Source organism: Mesoplodon bidens (genome assembly GCF_964165515.1).
Source record: "Mesoplodon bidens genome assembly, chromosome: 8".
Lineage (NCBI taxonomy): Eukaryota > Metazoa > Chordata > Mammalia > Artiodactyla > Ziphiidae > Mesoplodon > Mesoplodon bidens.
In genome coordinates this window covers 74,106,855-74,132,043 of record NC_138165.1, presented here as the reverse complement: position 1 = coordinate 74,132,043, position 25,189 = coordinate 74,106,855, and the positions used below count along the sequence as shown (strand labels likewise).

Genomic DNA, 25,189 nt, shown 5'->3' with positions numbered 1-25,189 from the left:
ATTTATCCCTCTTTTCTCCCCCACCCCTTTCCCCTTTGGTAAATGTAAGTTTGTTTTCTGTCTGTAAGTCTGTTTCTGTTTTGTAGATAGGTTCATTTGTGTCATATTTTAGATTCCACATATAAGTTATATCATGATATTTTTCTTTCTCTTTCTGACCTACTTCACTGAGTGTGATAACCTCTAGGTCCATACATGTTGTTGCAGATGGCATTATTTCATTCTTTTTTATGGCTGAGTAATATTCCATTGCGTATATGTATATATACCATATCTTCTTAAACCAGTCATCTGTTGACAGGCAGTTGGGTAGCTTCCATGTCTTAGCTATTGTAAATAGTGCTGCTGTGAACATTGGAGTGCATGTATCTTCTTGAATTAGAACTTTTGGTTTTTTTCCCCAGATAAGTGCCCAGGAATGGAATTGCTAGATGACATGATAACTCTCTTTTTAGTTTTTTGAGGAACCTCCATACTGTTTTCCATAGTGGCTGTACCAATTTACATTCCCACCAACAGTGCAGGAGGGTTCCCTTTTCTCCACACCCTCTCCAGCATTTATTATTTGTAGACTTTTTAATGATGACCATTCTGACTGGTGTGAGGGGGTACCTCACTGTAGTTTTGATTTGCATTTCTCTAATAATTAGCAAAGTTAAGCATCTTTTCAGGTGTCTGTTGGCCATATGTATGTCTTCTTTGGAGAAATGTTTAAGTCTTCTGCTGATTTTTTGATTGGGTTGTTTGCTTTTTTTGTTTTTGAGTTGTATGAGCTGTTTATATATTTTGGAAATTAAGCCCTTGTTGGTTGCCTTGTTTACAAATATTTTCTCCCATTCTGAGCGTTGTCTTTTCGTCTTGTTTACAGTTTCCTTTGCTGTACAAAAGCTTATAAGTTTGCTTATTCCCATTTGTTTATTTTTGCCTTTGTTTCTATTGCCTTGGAGACTGACCTAAGAAAATGCTGCTATGATTTATGTCCAAGAACGTTTGCCTATGTTTTCTTCTAGGAGTTTTATGGTGTCCTGTCTTATATTAAAGTTTTTAAGCCATTTTGAAGGTTTTGTGTGTGTGTGTGTGTGTGTGTGTGTGTAGGATATGAAGGAAGTGTTATAATGTCATTGACTTACACGTGGCTATCCAACTTTTCTAACACACTTGCTAAAGAGACTGTCTTTTCTCCATTGTATATTCTTGCCTCCTTTTTCAAAGATTGACTGTAGGTGTGTGGGTTTATTTCTAGGCTCTCTGTTCTGTTCCATTGATTCCTATGTCTGTTTTTGTGTTGATACCATGCTATTTGATTACTGTAGCTTTGTAGTATTGTCTGAAGGCTGGGAGGGTTATCCCTCCAGCTTTGTTCTTTTTTTCTCAAGATTGCTTTGGCAATTCTGGGTCTTTTTTTTTTTTTTTTTTTTTTTTTTTTTTTTGCGGTATGCGGGCCTCACTGTTGTGGCCTCTCCCGTTGTGGAGCGCAGGCTCAGCGGCTGTGGCTCACGGGCCCAGCCGCTCCGCGGCACGTGGGATCTTCCCGGACCGGGGCATGAACCCGTGTCCCCTGCATCAGCAGGCGGACTCTCAACCACTGCGCCACCAGGGAAGCCCCAATTCTGGGTCTTTTATGGTTCCATATAAATTTTAGGATTATTTGTTTTAGTTCAGTGAAAAATGTCATGGGTAATTTGATAGGGATCACATTAAATCTGTAGGTTGCTTTGGGTAGTAGGCAAAATAGGCATATTCTAGATCTTCTGATGTCACAAAGTCAGTAACATGATCCATAACTTTCCACAGAGTAAGTAGCATGAAACACCCTATTAGTACACAGAAAAAAAATGAACTAGATCCTGAATCCTCCATTTCACTCAACTAATACTTAGCTAATTCCTGAAGAGGTCACATTTATGAAATCTATTTCCAATCCTTAAAGGAAGAAATGGTAAGAAGTTTTTGATTGAGATTTTGTTGTTGATGTTGTTCCAAAATGTAGTCCTTTGGAAGCATACTCTAGGAAGTGTTTGTAATTCCTTATGTACCACCCTTCTTCGTCTACTCTATAGGACAGAAGCAACAAAATAACTATTCTCAATCATTTATTTCTGCTGAGGTAAACATGGAGGGTAATACTCACGTTGATTACATGTACTGGAATTTATTCAAGCCCTGGCAGGTTACCTGGACCTATACCCTCTCATTTTTTTTTTTTTACACTCAAAAAAGTATGCCATTGGTTAACCCAGAATCCAAATTAATTTTTTAAAGCACTAAACTACCCTTAAACCTACTGCTATTACTGAAAAATTATTTCTGACAGATCCCAAACTGTATCATATCAGTATTTCACACAATCTGTTTGAGAATCAATGAATGAGAATGTCTACCACTGTAACAGTTTAGGCCTAAAAAAATATTTTGATGAGGATGCTTTTCTCTGTGATAAGTAAGAATCCATGATAACTCCTTGAAACTTCTGTGCCATACTTTATTTTTTGTTCTCTTGGCCACTGATATGTCTGTTTCATGGCATTCCACAACCACTTTGCTAAGTGCTAAGAGAATGTGAATAGGAATTTGTAAAGTACCTGGTGTGTCAGAGACCTGACACACAGACATGGATGTTGATCCCAAGCTAGTAGCAATTTGTACTATTGTAGAAAGATTGTATCACCCTAACCTAGCCATTGACCAGCTAACTCATTTGTTAATTCATTCATTCTCTATTTTATTCATTAAAAAAAAGTTGTTGAGAACCTACCCTTTAAAAGAGGTACCATGTGTATAGTAATTCTCTTGCATTCTTTTTTCCCACGTAGGTAGTGGTTTAGAGCACTTGCTTAAGCTTCTCTGGTACGAATTATTTGCTCATGCTATCATGCTATATACTTTTAACATTTTATTCTTGCCTTTCTTGAATGGTAACCTTATTGATAAAATAGCAGTACTAAGGCCTCTAGCTAGTAATTAATGTAACACATTGGAAGGATCTTGCTTGATGCAAATCTTTTATTCTCAACTTTAGTGTCATAACAGATCACTTAAGTAAAATTTCCTCATTTTCTATCTGCCTTGTGTTTTCGGTAATTCAGCTAATTCCCAGCAGGTATTTATAAACTGTCTGAACTGTCTGAATTATAGTAAATTGTCATTTACTATAATTATTATTCACTATCTGAATATGATTATCATTTTTCTAGAACACTGTTGTTCTCCTGCCATGTTTACTATAATTATTATTCACTATCTGAATATGATTATCATTTTTCTAGAACACTGTTGTTCTCCTGCCATGTTTTCATATATGAGCTATTGAAGTAAATCCTGATACATACTAACATTTTAAACTTAAATTTTCTTATTTATTCTTTTAAAATCTATTCAGTTTTCTATTTACTCTCCATCACACTACATTTATTTGTCCCACAATATTTAAAATACTGTGAGGAAAAACTTATCTTTAGAATTTGGAAAATTGATTTATTTCTAGTAATAATTATCCAGGACTTATTTTCAGTTTCTTCCCTTTATTATGTTTGGTGAAAGACTGACATGGTGACTGCAGACTCAAAAATGTTAAAAAATATCTCAAATTACGTCACTTATGTAACATAGTCTTGTTATTAGGGGTTACCTGATGAGACCCAAATCATTTAATTAATTAGATGTCAGAGAGCTTCACTTGAAGCCCAGTCTCCCAACACCAGGCACTTTCTCACCAGCCCAGATGAGAAGCCCAGCTCTTGGACATCCCAGCAGAGTCTGCTTTTTCCCTATAGCAAGTTACTTCCCACAAAAAATAGAACGTAATGGATACTTGACACTTAAGTAAATTAATAATTCACCAAAGGTCTAGGTATGATAGAAATTTGAAGCATTCTCAAAGCATAATTTAAGGAAACATATCTATATAAAAAGTTAATGATCTATTTATTATATAACAATAACAAGAAATCACATTTTAAAGTGTTTTTATCTATATGATCTGGCTACTGTAACTTAATATTATTGCAGAAAAGCTATAACATTGTAACATGCTATGAAGGGAAAGAGTAGGCTTATCTTCATGATGGTCTTTCTCAAAAAGCACCTTTTCTCCCCTCCCATAGGCACTCTTTCGGACAGTAGCAATGATGGTGCCTGATTATGCCATGATTGCCGAAATAGTCCTGTACTCCTGTGGCTTTGTCAGAGCTCGGCCACTGTCGGTAAAGATTGTGGCTACATATCGCCTGTGTTCAGAGCAGTTGTCATCGCAACATCACTATGACTATGGAATGAGAGCCGTGAAGTCAGTGCTCACCGCAGCTGGGAACCTAAAGGTAGAAAACTCAAGTGGCTTCTTACTCATTCATTTCCTGTTTATAAATCTCAGGACCCTGTGTCTTCACAAGAGTTACACTGGTTAGTTTCATCAACTGAAAAAAAGTTCAGTTATTGTACTAACATAATTAATTATCTGCACACGTGAAAAAGGACATTTTATGATTTGTAAAACCTTAGACATGTGATCAGTGATTTGAGTTCCATTCCACAATTTTAACTGTATGAAACTAGGTACTACTGAGGAGTAAAATTCCTTGCTGCTGAGAAATACTTTGAAAGCATTTATATATGAACATATATATTGAATAGCTTTAAAGGAAATAAGCTATGTATAATTAATAAATATAGACAGAAGACCCTAGACATTGTTACTTAATATAATTACACAGTTGCAGCCAAATGTAGACTAGCAGTAATAGATTTGCAATATAATGTTTGCATTTTAAGATGGTATAAATCATAACTATATTGATAAAAAATCAAAATGTTTGAAGACTTGGGTAATTTTTCATTGAAAGTCTTTTGTAGAAACATAAAATATAACTGTACATTTGTTCTTTATCAAAGTAAGCAAGACAGGCTATAATTAACAGCAAAATGCAAACTGGCTTTGGAGCTTATAAAATTTTCATGTTCATGACTGCAGAAGATAAAGATTTTGAAATATATCTTGTGTGATTAAAAACAATGGCATGCATTTTAATCTTCTATAATAACGTTACCAAGAATTCTGATATATAGTGGTGATATTCTGTTTCACATTAGCCTAACATGACTTTAAGTCATTGTTTTTTTTTTTTTTTTTTTTTTTTTTTTCTTTTTTTTTTGCGGTATGCGGGCCTCTCACTGTTGTGGCCTCTCCCGTTGCGGAGCACAGGCTCCGGATGCGCAGGCCCAGCGGCCATGGCTCACGGGCCCAGCCGCTCCGCGGCATATGGGATCCTCCCAGACCGGGGCACGAACCCGTGTCCCCTGCATCGGCAGGCGGACTCTCAACCACTGCGCCACCAGGGAGGCCCAAGTCATTGTTTTTTTTTGTAATAAACAAATGCAACTAGAAGCAACAATTTGTATTAACCTGGCATGTCATGATTACATTGTGGTCAGATAATGAGAAAGAAAATGCATTGTCCAAGTATATGTCATCACTGACATCTTGACTATGGAATTGAGCTATTAAAGTTATGCAGCAAATGAATCCTATCATTCTTTGTCAAAAGCTAATTGAAAATTGTTGAATGTGTTGGCTTGAATATTTTGAAGTTAGTTTCTATTATAACAAAAAGCAATTTAAACATTTGCTTTAAGATGATAGCCTCTCAAGTAACAAAAGAGACTTCTGACACTTCATAACTTACATGTGGTTAGGTTGATCCAAAGTCCATATGAATAGGACTAGCTTTGGCTTTGGAGGCCCTGGAAATTTAGAGACAGCTAACCTTGATTGCCAGGCATCACTGACTTTGTAAGGTTAATGCCAGTTAAGTAGGAGCATGGGATTTATTAGAAAGGTTCTAGAGAAAAAGAAGAGGGTTCTGGAAAACTAAATGCATGATGGTAGGAGAAACTTTGGAATAAGATGTTGAATAAAGTATAGAAGCTGGGAGAAATATTTCTGAGTTCAGATTTTTTCGTGAATTATTGAACCATCTTATGGACATGAGCAAAAAGTTGAGGGTTCTACCAGATTTTTTAGTAAACTCTGGGTTTACCACAGATTTTTTAGAATTTAACGTAAGTTTTCTGAAGCACCTTCTACTTAAGTGACTTAGTGTATTAACGAGCCCTCTCCACTCTGCCTGGGGATCACATTCAAGCACGCTGGTAGTAAGCATGCAGCCAGCAGGCAGCGCGCTGCTCTGCCCTCCCACTTTCTATCAGATGAACTGTTCCTCACCCAGAGTCAGGTGGCTTGTTTCCAAAACTTTCTGAAGCCAGTCGGACATGTTACTGTCGTTATGTCATTTAATTAATTGTCAATGAAATTGGTATATGAGCATGAAAAGAAGAGTTTTGTTTTTATGAAAACTAAGTTCATTGTTTAAGAAAGACTCAGTAAAGATGAAATGCTTAAAAAATGACTTTGAATTAGGTATGGATAAGAAAAGTGGATAAAACTGGGAAAAAACCTTAAAAATCTTAAGGATGCTACACTTAGATTGTCTCCAAGTATCTTTGAAGAGCATGATCATCTTTAAAAAACAAAACCAAAACACAACAAAACTGGACAGAGCAGATGATTCATGATTGATGTGTTTTTTTTCCAACAAGAAAAATGGTCCAGAGCTCTACCCTCAGAAAAAAGACCTTGGCACCAAAATATGGGCAGAGTGAGTGAATGTTTATATGTTTTAAATGTAAGTGCATCTTTTAAAAATGATTGCCCATTTTTAATGATTATTTTCAGTTTACCAACCCACTGCTGGTCTTGAATGCATAGGACAAGCAAGCTCTTACCCAATATAGAGGCAATGGCAGCTCCCAAACTATATGGAATTCATGGCCAATAGCTTTTTACCCAGGGCATCTGTGAAAACGTAGTTAGTTCAACTTAGGTTTTCATTATAAACTGGTAGAAAACTCAACAAGTATAACCATCAGTTTCTAAAGTTAATAACAGTCCAATTAAATGAAAATAAGTAAGAACAACATTTTTGCATGGGCTTAAATTGCCTCTGGGGCCTGGTGTTTGTGTGTGTGTGTGTGTGAACATGTAGGGGGTGCAGTTAATAGCTGCAGATAGCATTATGAGCATATTTTCTTTCAGCTGAGATATCCAAATGAAAATGAAGAAATTCTTCTGCTTAGATCTATTATTGATGTAAATCTACCAAAATTTTTATCCCATGATTTACCACTCTTTGAGGTAAGAACATTTATTATTACAATGTATCAAAACTCTTCTAATGTATTTATCAAGCGTCCATGGTTGCAACACCCTTTGAGAAACTTCCACTATAGAAAACGATGATATGACACAGAGAAACATAGATCATTCTGTTTTATTTGAAGTGTGTTTAGCTAGCTTTGTTGTTTTGGATAACTTTTAACAACTTGGGATTTTTAAGTTGTACCTTTTCTGCAGAATATAATAAGTACACAAAAGTTACAAAACATGTTTGCTTATAAATTTCACCAAAATATCCTCCGTGGAGGAAAGTAATTTGTCTAACACATCACTGAATCCCTTGCACAGAATGGATACTTGGTAAATGTTTGTCAAATTAATGATTGGAGAAATAAAAAAAAAGCTTAATTTCTTTAGAAGAGTACAATGGCTTTTATGAAATTCTTTTTTCAGGATAATTTAAGAACTAGGCTTAATAATCTTGTTGTATTTTAAAACTTAAATTATAAGTAGTTGAGAAGAACTATTAGAATGATGGTTAAAGTTCCTGTTTTGTCATGTGATGTCATCCTTTTCCTTTTCCCATTCTCAGGTAGAAGAAATTGGGGGAGGGCTTGGGAGCAGGCTGCTGACACATGGTAGATGTTGCTCTCTCTTGTGCTGCCTTGAGGTATGGGCAGTTAGCTTCCAAAGTGTAAAGACTGAAGTCGTAAGGCTGTCATGGGAAGGGCGGAGAAGTGACACTGCCCCTGTAGTGTGGTCCAGTGTCATTAGCTATCCATAGCAACCATGTTTCTTCACTCTGAAAGGGACTTCCCTTAGTATTTAGAGTTGACAGTGCTAATGTTTTGAAGATCAAATCTACAAGGAATAGGTTCAAATTTTCTTCTTAAAAATTTCCCTCAGTTTCTTTGGTACTAGTACACTGTACAGATTATCCAGGAGTAAAAGCTATATTTATTTTTATTATGTGGAAGTATACCTCACCTAGTTGTATTCTCATGCAGCTGTGTATTCATTCAGTGAACATTTATTGAATAATATTAAGAACAATATTTCTTAAATGGAGCATAACTGGCATTTTCAAATAGGACAGTTCCGTATTGTGAGAGACTGTCCCATCCGCTGCAGAACACTTGGCATCCCTCCTCCCCCAGTGTCTCTGGACTCTCCCAGTGTGAGAACCAGAAGGACAGCTCCACATATTCCCAACTCTCTACCTGGCAGGAGAGTGAAGGGAACTGGTCTTTGTTGAGAACTACTGACTACCAGATATGATCTGGAATTATCTGCTTCTTTCAAGGTTAACCATAAATAATTTGAACAATCTGAGAAGATATTTTTGTTTACTTAGCAGACACTATGCATTCACAATGGACCAGACCTTGTTCTAAGAGTTTTATGAATAGCAACTTATTTAATACTCATAAGCAGCCCACGGGGCAGGTGCTATTGTTATCCCCATTTTACACGTGGTGTACCTACGGCACAGAGATCATAAGTAACTTGTATTCATGGCCAGTATATGAGGGAGAAGGGGATTCCAGCCACTCAGCTAGGCTGCAGAGTGATCTTAAAAGACCCTACTGCATTGCCTTTTTCTCTCCTTTGCCCCAAGGAAACTTACTGCTCCAGTGAACTGGGATCAGTTTATCCATAACAGTATTTAAAGGATTAAATTTAGGGGTGATTAAACTGATAGTTTGTCAGTTCTAAGGTATAGCTTGAGTGTATGCTTTCATATTAAGCTCTTCTGAATTTTCACTTTTATCTTCAGAGTAAAGTGAATAGTTGTATTTCTCACATAGGTTGCTATAATACTTATGAAAAAGCCTTAGCAGTTTATAAAGGAATGTTTCTTAGACCTTGAATTAACTCTATATACTCATATACATTAAATATGGAAGTATAATTCTTTCCAATCATACATTATATGATTGTATTCGTTTCCTAAAGCTGCCATAACAAAGTACCACGAGCTTGGTGGCTTAAAACAATAGAAATTGATTTTCTCACAGTTCTGGAGGATAAAAGTCTGAAATAAGGTGTTGGTTCCCTCTGAAGGCTTTAGGAAAGAATCCTTCCTTGTTTCTTCTTGGCTTCTGATGGCTACTGGTGATCTTTGATGTTCCTCGGCTTGTCATTACTTCAGTCTCTGTCCCCACCACTAAATGGCCTTTTTCCCTGGGTGTCATTGTGTCTGTGTCTTCCTCTCCTTTCTGTTATAAAGACACCAGTCACTGGAGTTGAGCCCCAGTATGATCTCATCTTATCTAATTACATCTGCAAAGATCTTATTTCCAAATAAGGTGACATTCTGAGGTTCCAGGTGCACATACATTTTTGAGGGACGCTAAGCTGATTAACATACTACCCACTACAATGATTAAAATATACTACCCACTACAATGATTAAAATACCATCAAACTAATTTTTTTATATGGTATGAGGCATGGACGGAAGTTCAGTATTTTGACAAATCCAGGTACTCTAGCATAATTTGTTCAAGACTATTTTTTTTAATCTTTTCTCTATGGGATTGCCTTTGAGTCTTTGTTGAGAATGAGTTGTTCACATGTGTGTGGGTATATTTCTGGTCTCCCTGTTCTGTTCCATTGATACATTTGTGTATTTTTATACTAATGTGACCCCATCTTTGTAATAAGCCTTCAAATCAGATCGTGTTCATCCTCTAACTTTTTAACTTAAAAAGATGTAAAACTGCAACATCTCTAGAGGAAAACAAGAGAAATCCCTTGTGAATTTGGAATAGGCAAACATTTCTTAAATACAACACCGAAAGCACAATGCATGAAACAATAAATTCATAAAATAGACTCATCAAAATTTAAAACTGTGCTCTTTGAAATACACTGGTAAGAGAATGAAAGACAAGTTAGAGACTAGAAAAAAATTTGCATATTAGATGTATGATGAAGGACTTATATGCAGAATATTTAAAGAATGGTCAAAACTTACCATGAAGAAAATAAACTGATTAAAAATAGGCAAAAGATTTGAACAGACATTTCACTAAAGAAGATATACATATGGCACACAAGCACATGCAAAAATGTTAATCTTTGGGAAATGCAAATTGAAGCCACAACAAGATACTGTTACTTGTTACTATGGCTAAAATTAAGAAGACTGACCATACCAAATATTGAAACTCTCATACACTGCTTGGGGGAATGTAATATAATAATACAACAACCTTGGAAAGCAGACAGTTTCTTAAAATGGTAAATACACACTCACCGTACTATCCAGGTATTCCACTCCTCATTATTCACCCGAGAGAAATTAAAGCATTTGTCCATACAAGGACTTGTATACACATGTTTATAGTAGCTTTATTTATTTCCCAAACTGGAAACAATGAAAATGTCCATCAACAGGAAAATGGATTTAAAAACTGGCACCTCAATACAGTGGACTACTTCAATACAGTGGACTATTGATATATGCTGTGAAAGGTGTAAATTTCCAAATCTTTAGGCCAAGTGAAAGAAGCCAGACAAAAAATAAAGTAGTACATGTAGTGTGTAATTTCACCCATAATAAATTCTAGATAATGCAAGTAAAAATAGTAACAGAAAGCAAATCATTGTTTGTTGGTTGTCTGGGGACGGAGATAGGAGGTGGCAAGGAGAGGAGAAAAGGCCACACGGAGACTTGTGGCTGTGATTGGTATGCTGACTATCTTCATTGAGTTGGTGGTTTCACTTATCAAATTGTACCCTTTAAATATAAACAGTTCATTGTATGTCAATCATACCTCTATGAAGCTGTTAAAAATACTGGACTATTACTCAATGGCTCTATTTCCATCAATGTTAAATACAAGGATGTGAGAAATTTTATCAAGTTTATGTATGTCTATATGTCTCTCTCTATATATGTATATATACACATGTATATATACATATACATATATACGTACATATATATATAGCAACAGAGAATATGAGAATGTATAGATAGATAATGTAAATCCCCAAATCATCTACCATTAGGGAATTACTTCAGATTTGTTTCCTGGGGTGAAATTACCAAAACCAGATTACAATGATTTGCTGGGAGCCATCAAAGACAACTGTGACTCCATGAATTTGCAAATGACCAGATTCTTTTCTGAGAAGATTCTTCAGATATATGAAATGATGATTGTGCGTCATGGCTTTATGATTGTTGGAGAACCATTTGGAGGAAAAACCAGTGCATATCGTGTCTTAGCTGGAGCACTAAATGATCTATGTGAAAAGGTAAGTGTGTTATTAATGCGTTAATTTATTGATAATCAGCTTTGTGCAAGATAGAATGTATGGTTATTTAAAAGGGTACTTTAATGCAGCAACTTAAACTTATGAAAATACAGAGGAAATAAAATTAGAAAAGTAATACAAAGCAAGTAGGAAGTTCAGTATACAAAGGGTATGCCACAGATTTGCCTCAAGCCCTTTTGTTTCTTTTTTTAAAAAGTTTAATCATAAAGGTAACACGTTCATTGTAGAAAAAAGTCTGAAAACATGAAAAAACCTGACAATTTTCCCTTTTATACTTTCTTAGGAGAGTAGTTTTTATTTTCTTGGTGTTTAGATTTGTAACACAAACTTGTTAGTGGCTGCTAGTGGTACTGAACTGAAGTGCGTGTGTGTGTGTGTGTGTGCACGTGTGAGCGTGTGCATGCATTATATAATACATGCATATGTAAGTATAGTAACTAATGATGATTATATTATTCAAAATTCCTGTCCCACACATCTCAGTTTGGTCTACTTTGATAGGCTAAAGGAGTGAGGCTGTTTTAAATTCTCCAACTAATATTGCATTTCTGTCTACTTATCCTTGTATTTCAAATAGTTCTTGCTTCATATATTTCAGTGTTGGTAGCCAAATGGGATTTGTGATCATTACATCTTCATTGTGGAGCCTCCCTTCAGCCAGTATAAAATTATCTACTTGTATTATTTGCCTTGGATCCCCCTGTGTCTAATTTCAGTATTGCAACCCCTGCATTCTCCTTGCATATATACTTGCCCATGTCTTTAATTGTGACTCTGGCTGTCACTGTGATTTACTTTTTTATGGAGAGTAATTAGTTTTAACTTTTATTTTCTCCAATTTGATGGCCTTTATCTTCTCATAGGGGAATTTTAATTCGATTGTATTTATTATTAAACAAACTGATATGTACTTATTTCTGTTATCTGTTCCTTTATGGTTGTATCCTTTCATGCTGTTTCCTTTCTTCGCCTCCCTTCCTTTCCCTTTATCCTTCCTGCCTTGCTTTCCTCAGTTTTTGTTTGCATTTTTCCTGTTTTGTTGTTTTATTGTTATAGGGGCGAATTTTTTGCTATAAAAAATAAGTCTCTAAAAGACCCAACTGTGGTGCCACTCAAAGATTAAAGAAGTTGAAGGTATGAGCATGTATTCTGGTCCAATATAAAGCCCAAAAGTGATTCATTATCAGGAAATTCTAAGAGTGACTTTGTGGTAATGTAAAAGGGGCAAGGCTCCATAGCCACTGCTTGCAAGCTGTAGCTTCACACTAGCTTTGTAGCATTTGGGACAAACACCTTGCTTTAATGGCAGCAACTTTGTTCTGACTAAGATGATAGAACTTTCCCATGCTTCTGAATTAAGGATGACACATCGTTAATCCCTTCCTGCTTCACATTATTATTGCCACGTTTTCTTCAGTTTGGTACTTCATGTCCCAAACTCCAGTGGTGGTGGGCAGAAAGCAGTGTGGGAAAGAGTTGAACTTGTTCTGTTGTAAGTTGAACTTGTTATGTTATATAAAAAAGAAATGATTGTGAATAAGTAGAGCACAGGTGATTTTTAGGGCAGGGGAACTATTCTGTATATATTGTAATGGTGGATACATGACATTATGTATTTGGCAAAATCCATAGAAGTGTCCAACACAAAGAGTAAACCTTAATGTAAACCATGGGCTTTAGTTAAGAATAATGAATCCATATCAGCAGAGGAACTGAGGAATTGAGGAATCATAACAATGTGCCACACCAATGCAAGGCTTTAACAGTAGGGGAAACTGTGTGGGGGTGGTGGGAAGATGGAGGGAATATATGTGAATCTCTCTATATTTTCTGTTCAATTTTTCTGTAAACCCAAAGCTACTCTAAAAAAAGAAAGTCTCTTAATTAAAAACATAAAAAAGTTTATGCCCCAAGGGTATTAACATCTCTTATTAATTCCATATGCCAGCCTTCAAGGTTCTGGTGGAAACTATCAGCTTACCAATATTATTTTTTTCACAACGTGAGAATGGTACATATTTGCCTATATTTAAATCGTTTGATTTTATCTCAGAGAATGTTTTGTAGTAAGAATCAACCAGTTACAGCCCATGGGCCAACTTCAGCCCAAAGCCTGTTTTTGTGATACCAGTGAGCTTAGAATGGTGTTAACATTTTTAAGGTTTGTAAAGAAAAACAGAAAAGAACATGTAACCTGTTGATCTATCAATAGTAAATATTATATGCTTTTGACCAACATTTGCTCCTTTATTCCTAAGTATCCTAAGAGTTCTTAAATCCTATTGTAAATGGTATTTTTAAATTTTATTTTTCAGTTGTTCATTGGCATTATAGAAAATACAATCAATTTTTGTATAATGACTTTGTTTGCTGCAGCCTTGTTAAATGAACTCTTTACTTCTGGTAGTTTTCATGTAGAGTCTTTAGGATTTTCTACATGCCCAATCATGTTTTCCATGAATAATGACAGTATTGGTATTCTTTAAAATAAATAAATAATCTTCTTTTTTTTTCTATTAAGGGGTTAATGGAAGAAAACAAGGTTCAGATCACTGTTTTAAATCCTAAGTCTGTCACCATGGGTCAGCTGTATGGGCAGTTTGATTCAGTGTCCCATGAGTGGTCTGACGGGGTCCTTGCTGTCAGTTTTAGAGCATTTGCTGCTTCATCGGTAAGTGCTAACACTTTTCAATGCTATGAGAGTTATGATTATTTTCAGTTGTTTCAAGTAAACATTTGTATTTGTAACTCAAGGTACTTATTTAAAACACATTACTGACATCCTTGAGGTGCCGGCCGCCGCCCCAGCCAGTGTCTGAGCCAAGCCCCCACGTCCTTCGCCTCCGTGTGCCCATGGCCTTTAAACTGCCGGTTCCTCGGCTGGGGGCGGGAGCGCTGAGTTTCCCGCTGGGAGGTAAAGTGGCCCCCCTTTACCTCCCAGATGCCGCAAGGAGACAGGCCTCTGGGCACTAGGTACACCACCCTTGCCCTACACGTGCCAGGGCGAGGCCCTCGTGAGGCCGAGGATGCGGAGCGCTTTCCCCTGAGTGCAGTGAGTGGGGCGTGGTGCCTGTCTCTTCTCCCTCCACAGATGAGAGAGTTGAGACAAGGAAATTTTATGCCCTGCTTGATATAAATACAACTGGATATAAACTTCAGGAGGCCAAAGTGCATCATCTCTCTCGTTCACTCCTGTATCTTGAGCATCTAATACTGTGCCAGGCATATGCCTTGCTATTACCATTTGTCCTAGGGTTCTGTCTGTCCGGTTTTTGTTTTTTGTTTTTAAGTATAGTTTTTAATGTTTGTTACATTGCTGGATTTGTTTTTTGGTTTGGTTGCTCTCTTCTTTCTTTCTTTTTATTACTTTATTTTTAATATTTAAAAAATTTTTCACCTTAGTAACTTTATTTTATTTTATATATTTTTCTTTCTTTCTTTTTGGCTTTTTCTCCCTTTTTTTCTGAGCCATGTGGCTGACAGGGTCTTGGTGCTCCGGCCAGGTGTCAGGGATGAGCCTCTGATGTGGGAGAGTCAAATTCAGGATATTGGTCCACCAGATACCTTCTGGCCCCACATAATATCAGGTGGCAAAAGCTCTCCCAGAGATCTCCACCTCAACACTAAGACCCAACTCCACCCAACGACCAGCAAGCTACAGTGCTGGGCACACCATGCCAAACAACTAGCAAGACAGGAACACAACACCACCCATTAGCACAGAGGCTGCCTAAAATCATAATAAGGTCACAGTTACCCAAAACTACCACCGGACATGGTTCTGCCCACCAGAAAGACAATATCCAGCCTCATCCACCAGAACACAGGCACCAGTCCCCTCCACCAGGAAACCTACACAACCCATTGAACCAGCCTTACCCACTGGGGGCTGACGCCAAAAACAGCAGGAACTATGAACCTACAGCCTGCGAAAAGGAGACCCCACACACAATAAGTTAAGCAAAATGAGAAGACAGAGAAACACACAGCAGATGAAGGAGCAAGGTAAAAATCCACCAGACCAAAAAAATGAAGAGGAAATAGGCAGTCTCTCTGAAAAATAATTCAGAGTAATGATAGTAAAGATGATGCAAAATCTTGGAAATAGAATGCAGAAAATACAAGAAATGTTTAACAAGGACCTAGAAGAACTAAAGAGCAAACAAACAATGATAAACAACACAATAAATGAAATTAAAAATTCTCTAGAAGGAATCAATAGCATAATAACTGAGGCAGAAGAACGGATAAGTGACCTGAAAGATAAAATAGTGGAAATAACTACTGCAGAGCAGAATAAAGAAAAAAGAATGAAAAGAATTGAGGACACTCTCAGCGACCTCTGGGACAACATTAAACGTACTAACATTCGAGTTATAAGGGTCCCAGAAGAAGAAGAGAAAAAGAAAGGGACTGAGAAAATATTTGAAGAGATTATAGTTGAAAACTTCTGTTACATGGGAAAGGAAATAGTCAATCAAGTCCAGGAAGTGCAGAGAGTCCCATACAGGATAAATCCAAGGAGAAATATGCCAAGACACAGGTTAATGAAAGTATCAAAAATTAAATACAAAGAAAATATTTTTAAGGCAGCAAGGGAAAAGCAACAAGTAACATACAAGTGTATCCCCATAAGGTTAACAGCTGATCTTTCAGCAGAAACTGCAAGCCAGAAGGGTGTGGCAGGACATATTTAAAGTGATGAAAGGCAAAAACCTACAACCAAGGTTACTCTACCCAGCAATGATCTCATTCAGATTTACAGACAAGCAAAAGCTAAGAGAATTCAACACCACCAAGCCAGCTTTACAACAAATGCTAAAGGAACTTCTCTAGGCAAGAAACACAAGAGAAGGAAAAGACCTACAAAAACGAACCCAAAACAATTAAGAAAATGGTAATAGGACCATACATGTCAATAACTACCTTAAGTGTAAATGGATTAAGTGCTCCAACCAAAAGACATAGACTGGCTGAACGGATACAAAAACAAGACCCTTATATATGCTGTCTACAAGAGACCCACTTCAGACCTAGGGACACATACAGACTGAAAGTTAGGGAATGGAAAAAGATATTCCATGCAAATGGAAATCGAAAGTTGGAGTAGCAATTCTCATATCAGACAAAACAGTCTTTAAAAGAAAGACTATTATAAGAGACAAAGAAGGACACTACATAATGATCAAGGGATCCATCCAAGAAGAAGCTATAACAATTGTAAATATTTATGCACCCAACATAGGAGCACCTCAATACATAAGGCAAATGCTAACATCCATAAAAGGGGAAATTGACAGTAACACAATCATAGTAGGGGATTTTAACACCCCACTTTCCCCAATGGGCAGATCATCCAAAATGAAAATAAATAAGGAAACACAAGCTTTAAATGATACATTAAACAAGGTGGACTTAATTGACATTTACAGGACATTCCATCCAAAAACAACAGAATACACTTTCTTCTCAAGTGCTCATGGAACATTCCCCAGGAGACATCATACCTTGGGTCACAAATCAAGCCTTGGTAAATTTAAGAAAATTGAAGTCGTATCAAGTATCTTCTCTGACCATAATGCTATGAGACTAGATGTCAATTACAGGAAAAAATCTGTAAAAAATACAAACATATGGAGGCTAAACAAAACACTACTAAATAACCAAGGGATCACTGAAGAAATCAAAGAGGAAATCAAAATATACCTAGAAACAAATGACAGTGAAAACAGAATGACCCAAAACCTATGGGATGCAGTAAAAGCAGGTCTAAAAGGGAAGTTTATAGCACTAGAATCCTACCTCAAGAAATAAGAGACATCTCAAAAAAACAACCTAACCTTACATGTAAAGCAATTAGAGAAAGAAGAACAAAAAATCCCCAAAGTTAGAAGGAAAGGAATCAAAAAGATCAGATCTGAAATAAATGAAGGAAATGATAGCAAAGATCAATAAAACTAAAAGCTGGTTCTTTGAAAAGATAAACAAAATTGATAAATCATTATTAGCCAGACTCATCAAGAAAAAAAGGGAGAAGACTCAAATCAACAGACTTAGAAATGGAAAAGGAGAAGTAACAACTGACACTGCAGAAATACAAAGGATCATGAAAGATTACTAGAAGTAGCTCTATGCCAATAAAATAGACAACCTGGAAGAAATGGACAAATTCTTAGAAAAACACAACCTTCTGAGACTGAACCAGAAAGAAATAGAAAATATAAACAGACCAATCACAAGCACTGACATTGAAAGTGTGATTTAGAATCTTCCAGCAAACAAAAGCCCAGGATCAGATGGCTTCACAGGTGAATTCTATCAAACATTTAGAAAAGAGCTAACACCCATACTTCTCAAACTCTTCCAAAATATACCAGAGGGAAGAACACTCCCAAACTCATTCTACCGGGCCACCATCCCCCTGATACCAGAACCAGAAAAAATGTCACAACAAGAGAAAACTGCAGGCTAATATCACTGATGAACATAGATGCAAAAATCCTCAACAAAATACTAGCAAACAGAATCCAGCAGCACATTAAAAGAATCATGCACCATGATCAAGTGGGGTTTATCCCAGGAATGTAAGGATTCTTCAGTATACCCAAATCAATCAATGTGATAATCCATATTAATAAACTGAAAGAGTAAAACCATATGATCATCTCAATAGATGCAGAAAAAGCTTTCGACAAAATTCAACACCGACTTATGATAAAAACTCTCCAGAAAGTAGGCACAGAGGGAACTTACCTCAACATAATAAAGGCCACATATGACAAACCCACAACCAACATCATTCTCAATGGTGAAAAACTGAAACCATTTCCACTAAGATCAGGAACAAGACAAGGTAGCCCACTCTCACTGCTATTATTCAACATAGTTTTGAAACTTTTAGCCACAGCAATTAGAGAAGAAAAAGAAATAAATCCAAATCAGAAAAGAAGAAGTAATAATGTCACTGTTTGCAGATGACATGATACTATACAAAGAGAATCCTAAAGATGCTACCAGCAAACTACTAGAGATAATCAATGAATTTGGTAAAGTATCAGAATACAGAACTAATGACAGAAACCTCTTGCATTCTTATACACTAATACTGAACAATCTGAAAAATAAATTAAGGAAACACTCCCGTTTACCATTGCAACAGAAAGAATAAAATACCTAGGAATAAACCTACCTAAGGAGACCTGTATGCAGAAAACTATAAGACACCGATGAAAGAAATTAAAGATGATACAGACAGACAGAGAGATATACCATGTTCTTGGATTGGAAGAATCAACATTGTGAACATGACTATACTACCCAAAGCAATCTACAGATTCAGTGCAATCCCTATCAAACTACCAATGGCATTTTTCATAGAACTAGAACAAAAAATTTCACAATTTGTATGGAAATACAAAAGACCCCAAATAGCCAAAACAATCTTGAGAAAGAAAAATGGAGCTAGAGGAATCAGGCTCCCTCACTTCAGACTATACTACAAAGCTACAGTAATCGAGAGAGTATGGTACTGGCACAAAAACAGACATTTAGTTTAATGGAACAGGATAGAAAGCCCAGAGATAAACCCACGCACATATGGGCACCTTATCTTTGACAATAGAGGCAAGAATATACAATGGAGAAAAGGCAGTCTCTTCAATAAGTGGTGCTGGTAAAACTGGACAGCTACATTTAAAAGGATGAAATTAGAACACTCCCTAACACCATACACAAAAATAAAACGGATTTGAGACCTAAATGTAAGACTGGACGCTATCAAACTCTTAGAGGAAAACATAGGCAGAACACTCTTTGACATAAATCACAGCAAGATCTTTTTTGATCCACCTCCTAGAGTAATGGAAATAAAACCAAAAATAAACAAATGGGACCTAATGAAACTTCAAAGCTTTTGCACAGCAAAGGAAACCATAAACAAGACAAAAAGGCAACCTTCAGAATTGGAGAAAATATTTGCAAACAAATCAACAGACAAAGGATTAATCTCCAAAATATAGAAACAGCTCATGCAGCTCAATATTAAAAAAACAAATAACCCAATCCAAAAATGGGCAGAAGACCTACATAGACAGTTCTCCAAAGAGGACATACAGATGGCCAAGAAGCACATGAAAAGCTGCTCAACATCACTAATTATTAGAGAAATGCAAATCAAAACTACAGTGAGGTACCACCTCCCAGCAGTTAGAATGGGCATCATCAGAAAATCTACAAACAACAAATGCTGGAGAGGGTGTGGAGAAAAGGGAACCCTCTTGCACTGTTGGTGGGAATGTAAATTGATACAACCACTCTGGAGAACAGTATGGAAATTCCTTAAAAGACTAAAAATAGAATTACCCTATGATCCAGCAATCCTACTACTGGGCATATACCCAGAGAAAACCATAATTCAGAAAGACACAAGCACCCCAATGTTCATTGCAGCACTATTTACAGTAGCCAGGTCATGGAAGCAACCTAAATGCCCATCGACAGATGAATGTATAAAGAAGATGTGGTACATATATACAGTGGAATATTACTCAGCTGTTATAAGAAACGAAATTGTGTTGTCTGTAGTGAGGCGGATGGACCTAGAGTCTGTCATACAGAGTGAAGTATGTCAGAAAGAGAAAAACAAATACTGTATGCTAACACATATATATGGAATCTAAAAAAAAAAAAAAAGTTCTGAAGGACCTAGGGGCAGGAGAGGAATAAAGACACAGACGTAGAGAATGGGCTTGAGGACATGGGGAGGGGGAAGGGTAAGATGGGACGAAGTGAGAGAGTGGCATTGATATATATACACTACCAAATGTAAAATAGCTAGCTAGTGGGAAGCAGCCACATAGCACAAGGAGATCAGCTCCGTGCTTTGTGACCGTCTAGAGGGGTGGGATAGGGAAGGTGGGAGGGAGACGCAAGAGGGAGGAGATATGGGGATATATGTATATGTATAACTGATTCACTTTGTTATACAGCAGCAACTAACACTACATTGTATAGCAATTATACTCTGATAAAGATGTTAAAAAATATATAAATAAATAAAACACATTACTGAACAGTCTGGCAGTGTTTCTGTGAAGAGCACTGTTACTGCCTGCAGAGAGGCCAGAGATCATGATGGCAGGTATCTTCTCCTCAGTATGCACAGAAGAGAGGGCAGGAGAAAAGAAGACTGGGGAGAGTATTTCTGATCTTCTTTTTCCAGGCTAAGTGACCCAGGAAAGGGAGCATCTGAATAACATGATCCTTTCAATCCTTCAGTAATGCTCTTCCTGTGCCCTGCTGCTCAGCTAGCTGTCACTGTCACACCCACTAATTGTTAGATAGACTCCGGCGCTGAGAGGAAATTGCAGACCTTTATAAAATGATGTCTTACAAATTCCAACACTTACCCTTTAGTGTGTTAGGAAGAGAATCGGCTGCCTGTGGAAAGCAGAAGAGGTAAAGGGTGTGCCAGCTGCTGGGAAGGGGAGTGGGAACTTACCTACTCCTGGCTTACCCTACTGAGTGGCCACTTCCCACTGTTACAGAAAAGGGTCCACAGACCAATAAATGTTAACTTGGTTGTCATATGTTAGCAGACTCTCCGTCGAGTGTGATTACATGGAGACAGCTTGCTAAGGCTAGTCTTACAGGAAAAGGGGCCTAGGCTACAGACATTTGTTTTAAGTCTTTTTTTATATAAATGTTTCCTTTATTCTGACTACCGTGCATCCTAAATTTGGTGCTCTTTACCTGCTTAAGGACCAGCCAGTCATGAGTCAGTGTAATAACAAAAACATCAAATTGCAGCTCTGCTTTTATTGTCTGAAGGGCCTTGAGCAATGAATAATGTAAGGATTGGCTCTCAGGGGCCAGAGATCCTGCCCAGTGTCCAGCTTTACTGGATAAAGTAAGCAGGAGGCACAGGTAGGGTGCGCAGAGGTCTGGGACCATTGATGTCCCAGATCCTTTGATGTCTCAGATCCTTTCTTGTCACAGTGGATGTCCTCTGGCCCAGATTAACATGTGAAGTCTCCAGATAATGTATGCTGTTACATTATTTATAAAGAAATAATCATGAGATATCTCCCATTTTACACTTAGCTACATAGTATACATTATATTTTCCAGGAAGCTACATCCTGTAAATACTGAGTCTCCAGGAAGTTAAGTAGCTGTCCCAAAGTCACACAGCTGGGAAGTAGTAGAATCAGATTAAAAGTGAGGTCTTTCAGGCTGCACAGCCCAGCAACTCACCATTACAGGGCAGTGTTTCTCAGAGTGAAGATGAGCAGCCCTGGGAACCCAACAGCAGGAGGAAAAGTTGCTCTGAAGGGGATCTCCGAGATAACAGGCTCTTCCGTGCTTCCTGAGCGTGGCCAGAGCTAGCTTCTGAGTGTGGGTATGGGTGGCTTGAGCCCAGACAGGCCCACTGTCTCGTGGATTAATGCCTTTGGTCCCAGGGAATGAGAATGTGTTAAGGTGGATTCAGATCCTTCACTACTTCAACTCAAATTCACATTTGCTGAAGGGGAACCAAAGCATCATCTGTGTCCTCAGAAGGGCTGCTTCATAAGGATCTGGAAAAGAGAATCAGTTTTTGCTCCCCCTGGCTAATACCTTGCCACTTTTTAATATTTGTTGAACATTTACTGTGTTCTGGACAATATGTAAATATGTTCATGTTTCTCATTGTGGGACTGTGAAGGTTATATTGATATTAATGCCCTGGACCACCATGAGACAGTTCAGCCTAAGAAGGATGTGCGTGTTCATTCATTCAGTGAAGGGAACAAAAAAATTGACTTAACACACAAGAGTAATTAATCTGTATGAACACTAAGTAGAATCTCTATAGAGTCAGACAGTCTGAAAGAAAATTGTTTTCCCTGGCAATTACATGTTTGTTTTACTTATGATACTCTCTAAAACATGTTATATATGAGTTTAGAAACATTGGAAAAGATGAAATCTTAAAATGTTATATATATTTGTCTCATCCATGGTATATATAGGCTTCTTTAGTGAATATATATATATATTCACACATGTATGCACACTTTATTCCAGAGACGCCTTTACATTTTGATGGTGAAATTAGTTTTAGGGGTTACATTTTAAAGTTGTAAAATAATATTATTCAACTTTTTCCCTTCTATGACCATTTTTGTCCCTTATTCACCCTATGCATGAACCAGACGCCAGATAGGAAATGGTTAGTTTTTGATGGGCCAGTAGATGCAGTATGGATTGAGAATATGAACACTGTGCTGGATGACAACAAAAAGCTATGTCTGATGAGCGGGGAGATTATCCAAATGTCACCACAAATGAATCTTATTTTTGAACCAATGGATTTAGAAGTTGCTTCTCCTGCCACTGTAAGTTCTCAGTTTTCACATCTGCTTATAAATGTGAAATGTTATAAATGCGTCTATTGCTTAGCAACTTTGACTCTAGATGAAAAGTATTTATAGAGTTCATTTTAACAGCCATCTGTGATTCTCCAAGAGCCGCCGTGTCTGTAGACCTACCTTGACAAATATAAGTGTCAGGCATATTTTCCTCTTTGCCTAGGACCAGTCGGTAAAGTCATACACAAAAATTTAGATCAGGAAATTATCTAAAAGTATGCTATTTTTTTCCCCAAGAGTTTTCTGAAGGTTGTAAGAAATAGATGTATCAAGTCATATTTCTTTTATAAACAGTTCCTTGGAGGTAAACAGTGATTGTTTTTCCAGGTATCCAGATGTGGGATGATTTACATGGAGCCTCATATGCTGGGCTGGAGACCGCTGATGCTGTCTTGGATAAATCTTTTACCTCCTGTGATCAGTATTATTCAGAAGGAATTTATAATAGGCTTATTTGACAGAATGGTTCCTGTTTCTGTCGAATTTATTAGAAAGCATACAAAGGTAAGAGGGATGAAGATTTTAATATTTAAAAAATAAATGGAAAATCCAAATTAGCCATATATATACATTTTAATGTCTACTTTTCTTGCTAACTACCAGATATTAAAATAATTTCTTAACTAGTTTGACTAAAAACTCTTTTCTTATTAAAGTTAAAAAAATGTTTTTTACATCTTTATTGGAGTATAATTGCTTTACAATGGTGTGTTAATTTCTGCTTTATAACAAAGTGAATCAGTTATACATATACATATGTTCCCATATCTCCTCCCTCTTGCGTCTCCCTCCCTCCCACCCTCCTTTTCCCACCCATCCAGGTGGTCACAAAGCACCGAGCTGATCTCCCTGTGCTATGCGGCTGCTTCCCGCTAGCCATCTGTTTTATGTTTGGTAGTGTATATATGTCCATGCCACTCTCTCACTTTGTCACAGCTTACCCTTCCCCCTCCCCATATCCTCAAGCCCATTCTCTAGTAGGTCTGTGTCTTTATTCCCATCTTACCCCTAGGTTCTTCATGACCTTTTTTTTCTTATATTCCATATATATGTGTTAGCATACGGTATTTATCTTTAACATAGTTCTCCAAAAAATATTTTAAATGAAGCATCTTGTGGTTTGAGAAAATGTGTGGATCTTTTCTCTCTTAAAAAACAAACTCAAAGTCCCACCTAATCACACCTGGGTGAAAATATTCTAAATAGTTCTCTCTCATTTCTGATGGACTGTTGTTTTTAAAAATAGTTTTCATTTTGAAATTTTTCTTTATTTTCCAACGTTTTTAGAATAAATATATATTATTTTATAATTAGAAAAAGGACAATTGAAAAAAGTAATCTCGTTTATGACTTCCAAAGAACTGGATAGTGGGTCACATGGAGAAACACATATTACTGCTTTTTAGACATACTAAATGAGGAATCTGCTATATTTAGCATGACTGCATCTAATTGTTTAGGGATTACTATGGATAGCTAATAAAAATGTGATTCGGAAAGGGAAGCCAGCTTGTGGTAGAAGAATTGAAAGAGCTCCCAAAGCAAACAAATTCATTTTTCTTTCTTTTAGTACACGCTGGGGATGAGATGGGGGAAAGGTAGAAGGGAGAGAAGTGACAGCGTGAATTTCCGGAAGCATGGATGTCTCCTGCCTCTGAGAGTTGATGGAGTTCCAATGAGGCTCTTAAACACCCTCTAGCTGGGAACTGTAGGGAAAGATGCTTAATTTCTGCTTTGGGAGATGTGGACCAAAGGTCTTTTAGGATGACTTTGCTCTGGATCAAATATAGGGAAACAAGGCTGGGACTTCTCCTGCTGTTGGAAATATAATAGAAAAGCTTGAGGCAGGTATTTATCTCAGTGTTCAGATTTGGAAAGTGGAATTTAAAACCATGGTAAGGAAGATTACTTAAAGGCAAATCCAGAGGAAAAAAGAGCAAAGGCTCTAATCCTGGGTATACCAGCAATTTAGAGAAAGGGAATGGGGAGAAGGTTTTGAGTAGCAAGTAGCCAGTGTTTTCAGAAATTCCTGAGAGTCAGGTGAAGGAAGGAAAGGGCTGGCATGTGTCCCTTGGATCTGGCGGTAGAGATCATGAGGGAGCCCTGGCCCCAGCACTTTGAGGGAAGAGGCAAGGGTACTTCAGGGTGATTGGTTAGGAACGTGGGTGATACTGACTTGATGGTGAGTGTAGGGTGCTCTTTCAGGAAACTTGGCTGCAACGGAATATGTTGTACATATGAAGTAATCATGTTTCAAAGTCAATTAAATATGCATCAATTGAGATTAAATAAGCTATAGGTTTTTTTTTTTCTCCTGGCA

At 37.1% G+C, this 25,189-nt stretch overlaps 1 protein-coding gene across 1 annotated transcript in view; it reads left to right on the top strand.

Annotated features, from left to right (window-relative positions):
• DNAH7 (dynein axonemal heavy chain 7) overlaps positions 1–25,189 on the top strand; it is a 243,288-nt gene that overhangs the window by 101,306 nt on the left and 116,793 nt on the right. The window contains exons 27-32 of the mRNA XM_081242420.1: positions 4,104–4,316; positions 7,088–7,186; positions 11,189–11,437; positions 13,980–14,129; positions 22,654–22,836; positions 23,197–23,373. Coding sequence (XP_081098546.1) covers positions 4,104–4,316; positions 7,088–7,186; positions 11,189–11,437; positions 13,980–14,129; positions 22,654–22,836; positions 23,197–23,373 — 1,071 coding nt within the window. The remainder of the gene's footprint in view (positions 1–4,103; positions 4,317–7,087; positions 7,187–11,188; positions 11,438–13,979; positions 14,130–22,653; positions 22,837–23,196; positions 23,374–25,189) is intronic.